Source organism: Cydia amplana, chromosome 13, assembly GCF_948474715.1.
Source record: "Cydia amplana chromosome 13, ilCydAmpl1.1, whole genome shotgun sequence".
Classification (NCBI taxonomy): Eukaryota; Metazoa; Arthropoda; class Insecta; order Lepidoptera; family Tortricidae; genus Cydia; species Cydia amplana.
This window is the reverse complement of record NC_086081.1, coordinates 6,159,273-6,178,114: the sequence shown is the minus strand read 5'-3', so window position 1 is coordinate 6,178,114 and position 18,842 is coordinate 6,159,273. Positions and strand designations below refer to the sequence as shown.

The window sequence follows — 18,842 nt, the reverse complement described above, 5'->3', positions numbered from 1 at the left end:
ATATGACTTATTATAAGTTATATACAACTTAATTTTGTAACTCTTTCTTCTGACATGACATTCATACTGGGTTACCTCTGGTGAAACTGATGCCTATATCAGACACTTATCAAACGCAACAATCAGTGTAAACGCGCCTTTATTATATTTGCTTAAGGCTCTGAATCAGGACTTTCTCGTACCTACCACCTACCTACCACCAGTACCATTAGTTATTCTGTGTACCTACTCCCAACTCTAAAATCATATTTATATCACACTCGGTAATCATATTTATATCACGCCTTACAAATAGATAAATTGAATCGTTTCCATAACTTATCAGGTTGTCGCAGAATAAGGGCTCATATTGCTTATTAAACACGAAATCCGAATCGAATTAACCCTGACCCATCACCATTCTCCTAAAGCTATGACATCATTTGTGTCCTGCCATATCCTGCCGACGCAGAAACATTGTGCACATTATTTATCTGTAGGCACAACAAACAGGAGTAACATTGCTATCGCTTAACAAGCTTGGGCAAATGGAAGGTTCATGAGACCAGTATGATCGCTCTACGATTACCCATAGTTGTTACTGATCTCGAGGTCAAGTTACATTGGTTTGCCGAAGAGCTCGAATCGCCCAAGCACTTGACGCGAATGAGAATATACGGTCAGATATAGTAGTTTAATAATTCGCCGCAATCACCCACACAACAGGCCTGTTATTATCACTCACTGAGCAAGTTGAAGAAGGACCAATGTCATTGAGGTCTCCGTTTATGAAGAGTTGATAATAATCACGAAGTTACTCTTATATTGGTTTACCGAAGGAAATGCGCTTGGGCGGAGGGAATCATAACTGGCCGTGACGGAGCTATTGTCATCAATTCCAGTAACCTCCTTCGTGTAATATAACCAGAGTTTTATTTGTACGGCGATTATTTTTGATCGTGTTTAGGTCTGCACTGTGCCCTTGGCTTGAAATCAAAACTGATGATAAAATAAACAAAGAAATAACTACAGAACCATACTTAACAATTACTATTTCACTCTTTAAACAACTTGAAGACTTCTTAATCTTCATTTGTATGGTAACTATTGATCTTATTTTTAAAAATGACACAAATAAAATTATATTCTTATGTAAGTAGGTAAAGTGCTGAATTGATGATATAATATCATAGCTAGTGACAATTCGTAAGTTACGTGATACTTCTTCGAAAAAACAAAAGGTATGACAAGATTATTTTTACAAGCGGTTCGAATATTTAAATACCTACATATACATGTATAACATGAAAACTCAATAAAGAAAAAAATATTTAATTTAACCTGTCAATGAAATGATAGAAGCTCTGAACTTCCCTTCAAACTATGTAGCTCTCACAATGGACCAATTACTTAGACAATTAAGCAAACTCCAGACAGGTGCCAGTCGAGTTCATGTCCTAAACCGTCCTACTCACTAGAAAAGCTTTACTTACCAAAGTAGACAAACACTTCAGCATTTAATTGTGAACCTTAATTCACTGCGATAATGTCTACTAATGCAAATTAAATGTATCCATTGTGTTGAAAGATGTGCCCTTTTTGTGAGATGAGCCATAAACATGTCCTCCATTCTGTCCTCTCCATTAAACTATTTACCTTAAGGACCTCCCTAGTCTAGTGAGACATGAGTGTACTTAAAGACCTACGAACACGGGTTGATTTAGAATGACTTTCTTGGGTAGGAATCAACGTTGGACGGTTTAGGAGCGTATTTTATGTGCTGGTTTAATGGTTTTGGAGCCACGTAAAGCACTAAAGGTTAAACGTGGTTTTAATGTATTAGAATAGCATAAACATGCCAATAAAGAGTATTCTATAATATATATCTATCTACCCCAGCGTAATTATTGCAATAATATTTTTTTGCAACCGACCGTTAGATAGATCTCGTCTCGAACTGCATAAAGTTGCTAACTCCTTGATTGAGTCTGAATCGTTAACTGCTGTCCTATTAACATTCTACATAATCACGCCTTGCCTGATCGTGATGTAATCTCTACTAGGAAATATAAATAAGCAATCGAGTTAAATTCGATTCATTGCTTTCACAGAAAGTTGTGTCGATAACGAGGAGGCATTGACGGCGAAATGTCAGAAGACTCAGAAGTATTGCGATATGGATGACCTAAATGTTCAATGATAATTAAATGTGTCGATTTAAGCTTGTACGATTATCGCAGCTTATTTAACGAAATGGAATAATATTATACCGGTGGAAAAATATCGTTATGTTAAAATAAGTACCTAGGTACATACTTACTCGTAGTAAGGTGCATGGAGGTAACTTCAATAGCCCTTCAGTACCCTAATTTGCCTTACAAGTTTCAAATTATTCCTTATTATTTAAGCAAATATAAATAACTTTAAATACTGATTTCTAATACAATAACCTATATACTTCTCCATAAGGTTTTAACATTTCGTTCAACTGCAGAATTATTTTAAAGCTTTAACTATTTAGGTACCTATACGTTCGTTTTGACCTTTCTCTGCAAACTTGTATCACATTTACGAGCAGCACTCACTATTTGTGAATTAACACCTGGCACTATTAATCAAATTTCCTACTTCTATATAAACTGACATTTCAATGCTTATAATTTCAGGCTGATAACGGTGTTCAACTGCAATTGCATAGGTTTGGGTGAATGCAGACATTTAACAAGAGGTCGGTATTGTATTACTGATTTCCTTCGATAAAAGAACAGACCTAAATGGGTGCAGGTGGCTCGGATTGTGGGGCAACGCAGTGCAAACATAGTTCAACATTAATAAAATATAAATGAAATCATATCTATCATTGCAAGTGGTTACAAAGACAGTCCTACCTTTGAAATGAGATGATTGCTTAGGTAGTTGAAATGTACGTAGCGGTAGTTCATTATTTAAATGTAATATCATATATAACATAACATATATCATATATAACATCAAACCCGGGATCGCGGCAAACCTCGACGGCGTTGGCGAGATGACCTTGACGCCTTTGACAGGAACAGAGCGCCTACCGCGAACCACGTTCGACGTGTTTCCTCTCTGTCGCACTTGTAAATTCGTACATAAATGTGACAGGGAGGTAACACGTCGAACGTGGTTCGCGGTAGGCCCTCTGGTGGGAGACGGGTCAAGACAGGGATACGTGGAAGAGGGAGGCCTTTGCCCAGCAGTGGGACACACTAGGCTCATATAAATAAAATAAAATAAATAAATGTTAAAGACTTAAAAAGTAGGGAAGGACACTTTTATAAGGGAGGGAAAGATAACCTGTAAACCTGTAGGTATCATCTAACCAATTTTTGGCAGGGGCTCAAAATATCCATGGCAATCGTTAGTACTGCTGGTGAGCTGATATTCTGAAAAATGGAAAGAAATGAAAATTCGTACTGAGTACAAGCAAGGCTTCTGAACTGCCATGTAAATAATTAAACGAGTAATTTTAATACATAGCACGTACAAATTGCATTGCATTAACTGCAATCGGTCGAGTCTACCTGCGTTCCCGCTGTTTAATATAAATTCCATTGCTGCAAGCCGTACCTATATGTCGAAATACATACAAATGTTAGGTACCTCGTAATAATCACAGTCGCAGCGCCATCCCGCTGAAATGTTACTGCATGTGCAATTTATGTGCAACCTTACTCTTACGTAGGTACCTACAGGCATACATTACACGTTTTTTCGGTATGAAAAATTAAAAGGGTTCCTAGTCACTTTGGAACACTAATCGTTACAAAAACTAATCAATTACACCGTTGCGTCTTCCCCAATATTTAGCTTGGTGCATAAGCGCGCAAAAATAAATGACGCGCTCGTAATTATATGGCCCTATTCTGTTACTTTTGCGCACTTGATTGTAAAATATATAATTACTAGTCTGCCAGCGACGTTGTCCGCGTGGGATGATGATTGATAAAAACTATCATATGGCCTTAAACTATCTCCATACAAAATTTCATCTAAATCGGTTGAGCGGTTTTAGCGTGAAGAGGTAACAGACAGATAGTCCGAGTTACTTTCGCATTTGTAATGTTAGTAGGGACAGGGATTGCAAACAACTGAACCCATAATCTAACTAAAACCTGGGGCCCATTTCTCGAACAGTATTAGTCTAATAATATCAGTCTACTAACTGTCAAATGTTATGTGTCGTATGGGTTACCATGACAACACACTAATAATACCTATTAGACTAATACTGTTCGAGAAATGGGCCCCTGGTGTTTTTACAAGTCCGACACTAACAGCACAGGACGTCGCATGGACAGTAAGTTATCATTAGCGCACGTAACAGGTCACCAGAATGGCGCAAGTTTATTGCTCGGCACTCCATTTAAACTTTGCCGATTCCGTCGCCGGAACTGTTTTAGGGTTCTGGAAACTATGAGGTTTTCAATTTATTTTTATAGGGTATTTAATCAAACGAAAGATTGGTGTGTTTGGCGAGCCTTATTACTCGAAAAAGGACGAGGAAAGAAAATAAATTATGAAAATACTTGAAGGCATATTGAAAAACTTTAATGAGTCTACCTGCCTAGTCTATAAATCAAATCCTATCACCATATTTGTATTTTCAAATATGTAAATCATCCATTCATGCATTCAGGTAACAAACGCACTTTTTCAAAGCATACAAAGATACGCGATTAATCCAATGGAATTCTATGCTTATCTCATTTCTATCAGTTGCCAGTATTTCACTCAAAAAATGATGAGCAGATACAGAACACTTAATGAGCGTCCGTTTTGGTCTTGTCAATCTTGCCCGCTCCGTGGTGCATCCCGCGGTAAATGCATGTCCTACGTAGACAACTAGACAAGTACTCTAGAGGCGAATTCTGACTGTAATAGTATAAGGTACAGCTAGTAGTAAAGTAATAGTAAATAAATACTTGTTATTACCTACTGGTACATTAATTTAGATACAAAGGGAAATGCGAAATAATCCATGTACACACACTCTTCTTTAGTCAACTTTTCATTAAAGTACAGTCGAAGTGAACAAGTTGTTAGAAGTTGTCACGACTGTCACGAGACAAAGGCACCCTGCTCCTACGTTCATGCTATACCAAAGGGAAACTAAAATATGAAGAGCTTATTTTATTGAGCTTACTGTGGGACAAGGTCATAAAATTGTCATAAATGACAAATAATAAAATATTTATTCATTAATTTATGAAGTCACGCACTGATAAAATGAATTTGAATTACATTATCACAGGCAGAATGCAAGGACCTGAATAGAGTCGTTTATATTTCCACAACCACGTCTGGAGTGCTTGATTTGCTAGTGAACTTTTAAACTTGTACTACCAACTCGAACGAAGACCTTTTGCAATCTTTTAAAATGTTTTAAAGTTGTGATTCCTGGGACTATCACCTGTTGGAGGAAGATTAAGTCAACCTGAAAGAAAAATATCTAGTTATTCTACGTTTTTATTAAGTAAGTACTTAGTCTCTTAGACGTCACATAAAATGTTTTTTTTATATACCTAGGTACCTATTAGGCACGTAATAAACTACTCATATAATGTACTTAGATCAAATCTATTTATAGTTGATGAGCTTTATCTTTATGTAATAAAATAAATAAATGCCAAAAAAAGACAAACAAAAGTTCTTAAAGTGTTTACACGAGTCAGGTTGAGAGTTTCCAACAGATTATCCGGTTTCAATCCGCTGTAACAAGTCCGGCAAACCGGTTCGAGCCAGTTTCAGCTCATCTCGGCTTTCCTTGTTATCTTTTCTTACTAATTGGCAACAAAACGCACTTTCCACGAGGCATTTATACTGACTTTGTAAGGTGATAGTATTAGTAGGTATTTTCCATTTTAATATATATTTTTATTGCGGACATGAAGTAACAAATAACCAGCTTGTTCACTGGTGAATTATTGTTTTAAATTCGACGCTGTGATAATTTCATTACCGACATCTTGACAACGATAAATCACGAAAGCGGAATTACACGGCAGATTTATGAGAGAGAAGCTTCATAGCATTGATAAACAAAATGGCCGATAAATAACTGTCGACACGACATACAGAGTGATTATTTTTTGGACAATGTCCATTGAGAACAAGATCTGTGGCCCTACATGTCATAAGCAAATACTTTTGAGCTGTAAGTATGCAACTATCTTATGCACGTTGGTGAACCTATAGTGTCCATAGGAAGTTAGGAAGCCACTAGTGGTGATACAGCATACAGCACAGTCAAAGGTTTTTTAATAACTAGAAAACAGGGAAATTCAAAATTATATAAGATAACAAGAAACTGTATCCGCTCGATATGTGCATTCTACCAATTCTTAGAAAACAGAAACAGTTGAGGATGGAACAGAATAAATGCTGAGAAAAAAACAAACAAAATACATATCATAAATTATTTCTTTACCGCCCCAGTTAAAAATACATCCTTTATCATGCCGATACCGGACAGTCGGCCCAAGAATGATGTACTATAATGGAATAAAATAAATAAGTTGGGCGTTTTGTTAAGTCAATAAGATTGTTGATATATTGCACTGTGTGCATACAATTTGCATAGGTATGGCGCCGTAGTAATTTATTATTATGGCGAGAATATAATTAAATAAATAAATATTATAGGACATTCTTACACAAATTGATCTTATCCATTCTGTATAAAACATAAAGACGATAGACACTCCCTTAGTGAAGCACCACATGTATAGGTATATATGAGAGTAGGTATTTTGTAATCGCGAGTGTCAATCCGTATTTCTTATAAAAAACATTTCTAATCAGATTAGCTCATTCTTACCCTTTATTATACTAAGCAATAAACGATTTTACTTTTAATAATTTTTATCTTCGCAAGTGCTTGTACCTACCTCTCGACTTCAAACTTTTTTTACTCCCCAAGACTATTTAATAAAAAGGATTTAGTTTCTCTAGTTAGCTAGATGGTCAGATTTGATTTGATTTGATTTTGAAAAGACTAGCAAATGTCAATTTTGGCATTTGAGCACGACGAGCCGATCACAGACACATTTAACATAATATTGAACGGAATCCTCATCCTCAATAGGCATAAAGTGAAATCGCGTAAAGGTTGGTTGCCTCACACAGTTTATTAACCCGGCGTATAAGGTCCTTCGGATAAGCGACGCGTTAAACGGCTACATTGTGGATATACCACTTTGGACAACTATAGTTCATCGCGGTATACAGGTTCCCTCGAGTATCATGCAAAACATCCGATTATTTTTACATCTTTAGTGCCGTAATTTTCATGAGACTAATTTCAAGCCGGCTGTGCAGCATCATCAATTTATCACATAAACTGTCCTTTTAGTACATCTCGTAGTTTACGAATGGGCACGGTCAGGGGGTCTAGCTAAACCATCTAGTGACAATCGTTGATAGAAAAAGCCAATCAAAACTTAAATTCATGGAAATTGTCACATAACTTTTCGTAGTCATAGTTCGTTCATTTTTTTCGTTCAGAAATGGGTGTCTTTGGGATATTGCGGAATCCTTCATACAACGTAGCCCGTTATTATTGTTCGTGACTTGTGAGTGTATCTTCAGCAGATGATCTAATGTTGTCACAAGATTAGTTGTTTGCCGCCCTATTTTCACTGACATACAAAATACGTTCTTACTTCTTATCTGACTAGTTAAGCGACCATAAGAAATGTAAACATTGGTGAAAGATAGATGACTGCTTGCACATTCTTAAGTATATAATGCTAATGTTGATAGTAGCTAGCGTGAGCTACTGCTCCAATTATTTAGTTACATATTTCTCATGTTTATAAAATACAATCATGACATTCATGACATATTTACGTATTCTAACCAAGTTATTTATACGATTTTTGTTATTTTCACTATCGAAGGATTTACAAATAAAAGGACTGAAAAAATGCATTAAATTCATATATTTTTAGACTAAGAAAAGGTTTTAAATTCAAACACAAAACTATAACTTCTGCGTCTCAAGAGTCTAGCGAAATTAGAAACATCGCTTTAGATTTGCAAACATAACCATTCCTGTAAACATTGTAAACTGAGCGTCGATGCCGTTTCAAATTATTTCGCTTCGCAATCATATCCTGTTTAGGCGAAGCAATGGGACGATGCATTCGACACGGTACCCTAAAAAGCCAACACAATATCCCCGATATCGCCGCGGCACAAGCCCTGGGGTATGATTTTAATCGCTTGGACGAGATGATCTCTCAGGCGGACCAGTGTACGTTGCGCTCTGATTACGCTGGACCGTGGAGGTTTAGACGTATGTCGTATTTGACCTTAGTCGGAATTTATAAATTCACATTTCCATTTCACATCGATAAGTAGGGGACTTCTCCGGACATAAGTCGCGCGACTTTTATATCGAGTAAGAATTGACACATGGCGCACAGTCGCGTCGTTAGCGGGCATGCTAAACTTACTGTGCTGATACCTACTGTTCACGCACCCGCATTAATACTAATAGTCTACGATCTTGTGACCTGAATCGAAAGTAACTCGACTTTGACATCTAGCAGAGATCCCTAGTTCTGTGCAGTGCTTCTCCCGAATATAGATCACGAACGTAACTTTGCGCGTTTGGACTCGTTGGAGAGTCTTCCTTCTATCCTGTGTGACGTTGTGTCTTCAATAAACAGGGGGCTCCCGTGGGGCTCCCCTTACAATTCATGGACGCTCTCTATACTTATTAAGATAAGATAAGATAAGATAAGATATCGTTTATTTGCGTGAATTATGGTAGTTAACAGATGTTACATAGTTTTTTTTTATAGGTCACGACATAATTCAGCCGAATAACGGCGGCAGCGGAATAAGTTAAGGACCACGAAGTCACCATACACTGGTTGACCCAAGAACTCGACTCGGTGGCACTCGCGACACAGTAAAAGTGCACGGCATGGGCCTTATGCAACAAAGTGCATTGTCCGGAACATTATCTTGCGGATTTATCTTCGGAGAGTGCCTCGAAATCGCAGATAACATCTTACGAAACGAGCAATCCTTTAAAGCACGTGTATAGATATAGAGAGTGAATAACTTACACAAACTCTTATTAATCTCGACAGTAACATAGGAATATCAGTCCTGTTTCAAAAGGAGTAAGTTCCAATTTCCCGGAAATTTTCACATGATTGGCAAGAGCTGATGTGGGTTATGGTGATGCACGCGAATGTGGTCAAGTGCAGACACTAGATAACTCTGTTTATTGCTATCCGGAGGCTAACAAATTCGTTGTTTCACGGCACATTTGTAAGTGCGAAAAAGGTACGGACTACGGACACTAGCGCACAAAACCACAGGTTTTGTTCACTCAGTTTCTTTCAACAGAAAGCTGGAACTTAATCTGAATACAATTAAAATTAATTAAAGTTTTTCTTTACACCTTTTTGTTAAACTTAATAGTAATATCTGTATATAAACTAAGTAACATTAACTGTGTAAATGTCGTAATTACTGATTAATGCTTAATTATTAACTATAAAATTAAAATAAATTTTAACTTGATATGTGATAAGTAACAAAAAATATTATTTAAATTCCCGAAAATTTGAGAAATAGTTACTTGTTTTTAAACCCCAATATTGGCAGTATGAAATAGCAGTTTTAAAGTTAAGCTCCTAACACTTTCACGTCCAGCTTCGAAGGACAAAAATCAGGATTATCAAGTAGATAATATATATATCACGGCGTTCGAAATGATCTCATCCACAAGGCACGATAACCATCCAATGCTAACTGCCCACGGCTACCAAATCAACGGAGTTGAATCGAGCATGAAATTAGAAAACCGTTCGCTGATTATCGCATATAGATGATGAATATATGAATTCTGATTGGAAATTTGACATTAATGATGGCAAATAGAGTCTGGCAACTCTATCACTTACAAAGTGTGGCAAACTTTGTAATTCATAGAGTTGCCAGACTCTACTTGCCATTGCGACATGAGTATTAGGTACTCTAAAACATGTTAGTAATTGGTCAATAGCAGCTGCAGTCGCACCGAATGCATAAATGGACGAGGAAGTGTCCAATTTGGGCTCGTTTCTGACCCGATACGAGTAACATGCTCCGTAAATTTTATTATTTCCTCGCCTCGAGAACGGTTACCTTAACCTATACGGTTTTATACTGTTGTAAATTGTATCCGTTATTCTTGTACACTTAGGCAGCCTTTTAATGCTAAGTAAAGCCAACGTAGATAAGAAGTATAAGTATTAAAAAGTTTTAAGTACCCAGTCTGAGATGTCGCGAGATAAAATATAGGTATAAGGGGTACATAGTACATAGGTAGGTAGTAAGTTATTTTGTAATCCGAGTGGCAAAGGAGGGGTTACGATTTGTTGCAGCACAGACATCGATAATATTTATGTACTCAATGGTATTTTCCAACAGTTTTATCGATATTTTAAAATTACCGGTGGCAAATGTGCAAGAACTAGATTATCCTTAATATTTCCATGATTTGCATATCAATAAGCGAAACGTAATAGCAACTGAACCGGCATTGATACCATCACTATCACATAAGATATTGATAAAGTATCAATTTAATATTCCCTCGACGAAGCAGTTTATATTCTCGTAAAGTACCCGTCTTGTCAATCCAAGCGGCTCAATGCAATTGAAACTAATAAAAATGCAATTTACGTAATGCGTCTCGCCTGTATATCGCCTCCCAATGCCAAAGGGAGTATGTTTATTTACTTCATATGTGTGGTTACTGCTTTTCTATCTTAAGTTAGTAACTACCCTTTAGGACCAAGTCTAATGCATTCGATGAATAATAATATCCTTTGTCGCGGCGAGTTGTTTTGCGCAAATAGTAAATGCACAACATACAATACATTATAGGTACTACAGTACGGCGTGTGCAAAAATAGCGTTTTATAAACAGCATTGTCTCTACGCTACTATTTACTGGATAGTAATAGAATGATCACGATGTAGCAATAACGTATGTTGTAATGAAGAAATAAATCATCGTCATTTTACTTATACCTACGTATATTATTTTGAAAGAGCGTAAGATTTGGTTCCATGAAAGAAGGGAGACCATGTAACTATAAATTAAAAGTGAATTGACACCTCTTTTACACATGTGCGACCGATATTTGGACAGATAATTGCTGATTTACTAAGCAGCTAAATGCGCCTCTGTTTGGGATCAATTTAAAAATGGTTGAGAAAAAACATAGCTATGCAGCGGCAGTAATATGTGGTTGACGGCTAATTATAGCTGACTTCGAAAACTACAGTGTGTAAGTCAAATACGGGCAATAAATTAAACCAGATATAGAATTTACCCGTCTTATCATTAATTAAGATGTTTTTTTAAGTTACACCTAATTATGACCCCGTGATTAATTTTTTCCACATGTACCGAGCAGCAATGTACTATAAACATTAAGAAACAAGATGATAATGACATTACGAGATACGAGCTTTTCATAGTAACTGCCAACAAGCGTTGACAGTTACTTTAATAAGCTCGTATCCCGTAACGTGTGTGGTGTATTACATTGCGGGCCGAATTATTTTGTATGGTTATAATTTCCAATGCATTTCTAAGTAAAATCTATCTCAATATACTTTTTAGGTCCTATGCTAACCACCGTTTAAATATTCGCCCGTATTGGATTTACACACTGTATATAAATAATAGATATTCACTAAGTTTTATTTTCATAATATCCGAAACGCACCCAAGTAACAATATCGACAAGAGCATGTGGACGAGACAGTAGGAACATTGTCCCTCTTGTTTCAGAGTCAAATGCGTGAGACGGTCTCGCCTGCTGACTCCGTGGCCGTGCGTACAATCAGGTACAAATGGTACAAGCATAATGTACATACATTTCAGAGGCAACATGTACTCGTACTGCGATTTCTCCATGAAACGATCTCGAAGAAGTTCTTCCTGGTTTACCATGTTTTTTTTTTGATAAAAAAAGTATTACAATTTCCGAATTTCAGCAACAATCTTACTTTGTAAATTATATTTAATTAACACTGACACGTTAATAACAACAATATGTTACAGAAAATTAAAAACTAAGAATAGAAATAAACTATAGATGTAAAATTTGCCCCAAATCGCCGTCTATTGGCAGCGTGCCCAGAAGGCTGGCAGCATTGCCACGTTGTATGGCAATGCTGATCCGCTGTGCTAGATATGACCCAGTCCTCTGGTCACGGGTCAATTCAACTAACCTGCGGCTGCATTCGTTAAAAACCCTGTGGGCGCTTTCCCCCCAAGGCCCCATTGTCTCAACCCCAAACGGCTAAAATATGCAACCACTATTTATTTGCACTTATTTTTATCACGATTGGCAAAACTTTAGAGTAAGAAACGGAAGAGAAACCAAACAATTTTTTTTCCAGTTAGCTAATTTTGCTTCTCGAATGCGTGTATCAGTTTTGCTAGTCAGCAGTAAAATTACCTGTAACCAAGATGGCGCCGCCTGACTCGTCGAGTCCTCGAGCCGCTGTCCAGGGAAGACCACCCACCGCTGTCAGAGCGCGCCAAAGCCAAATTCCTGGCCTCCGTCGTCCGGGCGCTCTCCAGCAAAACCGCTGTGTATTTCGTTATCAACATGTTGTTAGATCACTGTTGCACATAGATCGCTTGCACTTTAACTCACTGTTTTTGCACTTTTCCGCGAATAATTCGACAATGTTATACAAAGGCAGTTTGAACGTTTTTCTACGAGCCGTCGGAAGTTTTTAAACGAAAAGCAACAAGTGAACTAACAAAGTCGGGCCCGGCATCCGTCTGCCGTCATGCCGCGCTGGTCACCACATCACATATCATGATTATTATCCCTCCGCACAACGGGATATTGTGAATTATGTACTCCTACGCTTTTAAGTTCAACCGAGTGTTAAGAATAAGGGCACATTCACATTCGACTTACAGTCAACGACGAAAAATCTGTTTCAGCTCGTGGTCGCCGTGTGGACTCTGACTGATGTCTCACCGTGAGCTACAAAACAAAGCCTAGTGTGAATGTGCCCTAACGAAATAAAAAAAACTTTCATGAATCAAGACAGCAAACACAGACTAATTGACAGACAACTCTCTAAGCAAAATAGATTAACATTACACCGTAGGACTTATACATTTAAATCAGGAATGCGGAAATTTCCACATGAATATGCATTAAGTGGAATATTTTGCCGGCGACGGATAATTGGGTAAAATGAGGTGCCTATATAGGGAAACCTATTTAGCGTTTTGAATAAATTATGTGATAAATTATACTACCGCAATGAACATTAAATTTAATATTATTCATACATATGACTAAGAGCGTTTACAGTGTAAAGCCAATGTAACCTATTCTACCTGTCGTGTTACCTTCGGATATTACTCAAACAGTAAATTTAATTGAATCCCCATGATATATTAATTATTTGATTATATCAAGTGGCGTTTGGCGTGAAGCTTACAGACTTTCTGGTTGAGATTGAAACGATATATGTTCATTAAAATAAGTTATATTAGATTTTTTAAATATTATAGACATTAGACAATATTGATATAGTTGCTAATAGATATTGAGTCATACTTAACAGCAATAGCTTACGCAATAGCTTTAAATAAAGTAAAAAAACATGGCACCTAGCTTTTTTAATTATTTGCTTTCTTTAAAAAAACTTTAATTTTTTATGGGCAATTCCGCATTCTATAAATAGCTAAAATTGTATCTAATGAATCGTTTAAGGAACTGCCGGGAATGTATTCGTGTAAAGGATACGGCAATTAAAGACGAAACGGCACGGTCGTTGACCAAGCGAATCCTGGCGCAAATAAACAATCCGCTGTAGAAATAGTCGCTGTATCGCTTAAGTACTTGGTGTTTGAGCCGAGTTTAGGACTTTCCGAAAATAAAACCAACAAGAATGCCTTGTTTATGACATTTTGTGTAATTACAATATTTCTTCAAAAGTTGCCTTGTCACGAAATAGACTTATTATCATCCTATGTCGTCAAGCCATTGATGTAAATTATGTTATCAATAAAAAATGCCTTACATCTACAATTTCGTGATAGAATAACAACTTTTTGAGAAATACTTAACATTTTTGAAGTTTTCATCATTAATACGCTGAATATTATTTAAATCTACCAATTTTTAAATTACCAAGCACACCGATAATCCCCTAAGCAAACGTATGCTATTTCCAGAGCTTATAGATCTTAGAGACTTAAGAGTCATCCTTGACTCTGAGATGAAACAGCGTGGAAAGATGAAAGCACCGTGCGCAAACCGAGCGTGGAAACACAGTCTACCGGTAACGGATTGGACTATCTCTATCTGTAGCTCGGATCTCACATAATTACCGTCTGTAGTCTAGTCAACGATGGCAATGACCTTGGGCAACTTGGCGATCATTTAATCTTTCGTGACATTGCTAAATTTATCTAAAATGATAAGAAAATATTTAAATTTGAGCTCGATTTTTTATGGTGGTGCGTATTACAAAATGTAATGTTTCAAAATGGAAAGCAATTATTTGCTGAATGTTCAATTGTTCAAGAAACCTAGACAAGATGACAATCGTTCATAGACAACGCCAATCGAAACTTCAATAATGAATGAAAATAGTCACGTGACTTTTCGTACCGTCTGTCATTCCGATGATTCGTATGGCGTTTGTCATCTTGGCTTGGGCATCAGGACACTTTTTTTACAGCCAGTATAATATTTTAAGAGAAAAACAACGAGAAACTGCCCGTATTGCCAGTATTATCATCTTTGTTGACTGGAATACAAGAGGCAGGCCGTAACAAGCGATGCTATCAAATTGTGCATCTTGGATTGCTTACTGCGATTCTATTCTTGGTTGCAATTAAAACTACAATGACTACGATCAGCAACATTCGTATATTTATTACCTACCTACGATCTATACCATAAACGATCAACTGTATTATCTTTCACGAATATTTTTATACAAATAGATATCAATATCGTTTATTTAATTTGAAACCAATATGTTGACGGTTTACGTTTGGTCACGTTGTTTTCTATATAGGACATTCCAAGACTATGGGACATCATCTCGTGTAGCGGATTCGATTCCCGGTTCAACTATGTAATTATTTAAAAATCTATGAATGCAGTATAAATTGTTTTTTAAATTAGAATAATATCTTCTTTCAGCAAAATATCCTATCTACGATATTTAAGGTACTTTTCCTTGATGTCCCATAGTCTTGGGATGTCCTGTAGACTGATCTGATCAATAGATCAATGTAAAATGCAATGGATGTGGATAGTTTCAAGAAAACAATGTTTGTGAATCAATTTCCTTCCATTTCATGGAAAGTATGTACCTAGGTACATTCTCGTCTAATGCAATTGTTTCGTCGTTCCTTTACCATGACCGGGATAGGTTAAGAATAAGAAGGTCTTCGGAAGTCCTAATAAATACAATGACGCCATTGTCTTGTATGACTATTCAAGTACCTACTCTTATCTACACAGTTACGACGACAAACGATGCAGTTTAAAATGACTATGATGTATTAACTTTTAATTCCCTTCTAAACTGGCATGTGTCCGCAACAGTAAGAAACTCGTACAAATAAATAAACCAAACGTATGTTAATATTAATATGTAAGCCCAGGAGACTGCAAATGTAAGGCACCCGATCGTAAATAATCACCGGTATAGGGCCCTCGAGGAAAATAAACCACAAAGTAAACGGGTAAACAAAAATAACAAGAATAGGTACAATTGAGAAGTTGGTGGAAATAAAATTTTTGCAATATTTTCATGTAAAAGTTATTATAGATGAATCTGATACGAAATATTTTTATCTCTTTCGTGTTTTACGCTAGCTAACACTACACTTAGGTACACACCATTATTATTTTAAAGATTAATCGCTCAATGCGCTCAACACAACGTCAGTGGCTTCATGTGCATGTCGGCGGCAGATCGTAAAATCGGGCATATCGAGATATTCCTAGGCATATCATGAAACGCCGCCATTTCATGATCTGACTAAGATTAACCCAGGCGTATCACGATCTGCCTTATAAAAGAGGCGGCAGATCGGTCAGACTAATGTATTCGTTGATATTCCTAGCTTTATACCGGGCGCATCGTAAAATAATTGATGAGATATTCCTAGGCATATTATGAAACGCCGCCATTTCATGATCTGACTAAACACGATCTGTCTTATAAAAGATTCGGCAGATCGATGGGAGCAATGTATTCGTCGAATTCCTAGCTTCATTCATACCGATCGCATCGTAAAATAATTGCATTTTTTGCCACTGGTGGCGCTGCGTCAGCGTGACCAGTGTTGCCAGATCGTACCTTTTAATACAAGTTTACGTTCCTTTTGAGCCTTGAGGTTTGCTCGATATGGCTGGTGGTCGCTAGGCAGATCATGAAATGCCGGCGTTTCATGATCTGCCTAGGAATATCACCCCTTGAGGTTTGCACGATATGGCTGGTCGTCGCTAGGCAGATCATGAAATGCCGGCGTTTTATGATCTGCCTAGGAATATCACCCATTGAGGTTTGTACGATATGGCTGGTGGTCGCGCTAGGCAGATCATGAAATGCCGGCGTTTCATGATCTGCCTAGGAATATCACCCCTTGAGGTTTGCACGATATGGCTGGTCGTCGCTATGCAGATCATGAAATGCCGGCGTTTCATGATCTGCCTAGGAATATCACCCCTTGAGGTTTGCACGATATGGCTGGTCGTCGCTAGGCAGATCATGAAATGCCGGCGTTTCATGATCTGCCTAGGAATATCACCCATTGAGGTTTGCACGATATGGCTGGTGGTCGCTAGGCAGATCATGAAATGCCGGCGTTTCATGATCTGCCTAGGAATATCACCCCTTGAGTTTGCACGATATGGCTGATGATCGCGCTAGGCAGATCATAAAATGCCGGCGTTTCATGATATGCCTAGGAATATCACACCCTACTTATTTGATATGCCTAAACGTCGCTAGGCAAATCGTCAAACGTTGATGTTTGAACGATATGGCTGGTAGTCGCTAGTCAGATCATGAAATGGCGGCATTTCATGGTATGCCTAGGAATATCTCGATATGGCCGATTTTACGATCTGCCTCCGACATGCATAAAGCCACCTAAGTCAGCTCACACAATTCTAACACCCGTGAGCAATTTATGCGTCTACGTGTACCAATTTGCACGTTTCTGTATTTAGCAGACGCAGTAATGCGAATTAATGGTGTAATAGCCTCAAGTTCGAGGCTAAATTGGACCTGTAGCCGTTGGGTCTTAAACGGCTCGGACCATATACGGGCTCCATCGATTACTTGGTGACATTTCTTGTTATAGGTCACGTCTGGTATTTGGTAAACGTTAAGTCCGTTATTGACGTTATTGTAAACGTACATTATGATTAAACTGGAGAAAGGCATTTTCTAGATAATTTAGAATGTTGTTTTTATATTCGTATTAGTAGAAATCGCCAATGTATAATGTACTTGTTCAATCGTTATCCCAATTAACAATTCATACACTTATTAGGTATTATTTACTAAGCTTTGTTTTTATATCCAAGCTACCTACTAAAATGACAGTACGATAGCACAATCCACTACACTACCCAATCCATTATAGTAACTACTTAATATAATTTTAGTATAAACGATTTCATATTAGAAGGTGCAGTATTTAGATTGGGCAAACCAACTGTAATTTAAGTAGTATCAGGAATATAAATCAGAACTTCATTCGTTTTACGTTCAATAAAATAACTGTCTTATCCTTATCCCTTTACTGTAACCAAGAATCCTATACTTATCCATTTACTGAATCGTTTTTAGACGTCCAACATAACAAAAAATAAATTTGTTTACATTTTTGTCCTCTTCTAACAACGCTTGCTTTATATTTTGCAAAAATTAGCCAATCCTCGTAATTGTTCCGCTGCTGAGAAAACAAATTTCTTAGGTTGTAGGAGTAATAAAATAGGGTCATGCCAAATACTTAGTTTAGCAAATAATGTGTCTATTTCCGCAAACGGAACACGTTCCGAAACTTCCGATATGGGGCACGCTCTTGACACAGTTTGCTCAAAATGCTATGGTCTGTCTATCTTCGATTACTCGTGTCGTTATTATAGCGTGCTCGGATAACATGTGTTGCGTCTTGATTCAAAACAACATAGGCTACTAAGTGGTGGGAACTTCTAAGTTCAAAAAATAATGTAATCAATAAACGCGTTAGATCTGTCTGTAATGAAACGAAAGGAAGGTTTTTTTCATGTTAACAATGGCATCTGTTATCTAAGTATAATGAACTTTACTTCGCAATTAATACTCTTATAATAAATGTTTAAAAATCTTAACAAATCCCTTACTTGACACTTTTACTTAGGCAAATGGCAGGTAAGTTAATTGTTTTAATTTTATTCATCTTCAAATAATAATCAAGTAAACAAATCCATTTTTAGACAAAAGGTTTTCCTGATGCCTCGTAAATCGTTAACAAAAACTAGCGATGAGTAGGTGTCAATTAGATCATCACATTACCTATAAGCTAGCAAAAAATATGTCTGAATCATATTAAAGTAGATATAAGTACATAGTCGAGTGCCTAACAAGATATTGATTTAATTCGAATTGTGCAACAAGTCACTGAACTGTGCAACTTTACTTTAATTAAGCTCAGAGCTAGATTTACGCTGACCAATTGAGTTTATTGGCTTGACCGCAATAACAATAGCACAATCACTGATTTTTTTCGCACAGTAAACTTCACTGATATCAAACGATTGCAAGCA

The 18,842-nt window shown here is 37.1% G+C and overlaps 1 protein-coding gene across 3 annotated transcripts in view; it reads right to left on the bottom strand.

The window, feature by feature from the left end:
* LOC134653399 (protein sprint) overlaps positions 1 to 18,842 on the bottom strand; it is a 271,300-nt gene that overhangs the window by 188,983 nt on the left and 63,475 nt on the right. The window contains exon 1 of one of the 3 annotated variants that reach the window (XM_063508738.1): positions 12,489 to 12,658. The exons of the other annotated variants lie outside the window; for them this stretch is intronic. Coding sequence (XP_063364808.1) covers positions 12,489 to 12,643 — 155 coding nt within the window. The 5' untranslated portion in view covers positions 12,644 to 12,658. Of the gene's footprint in view, positions 1 to 12,488; positions 12,659 to 18,842 lie in introns of those variants that run through there. 3 annotated transcript variants of the gene reach the window in all.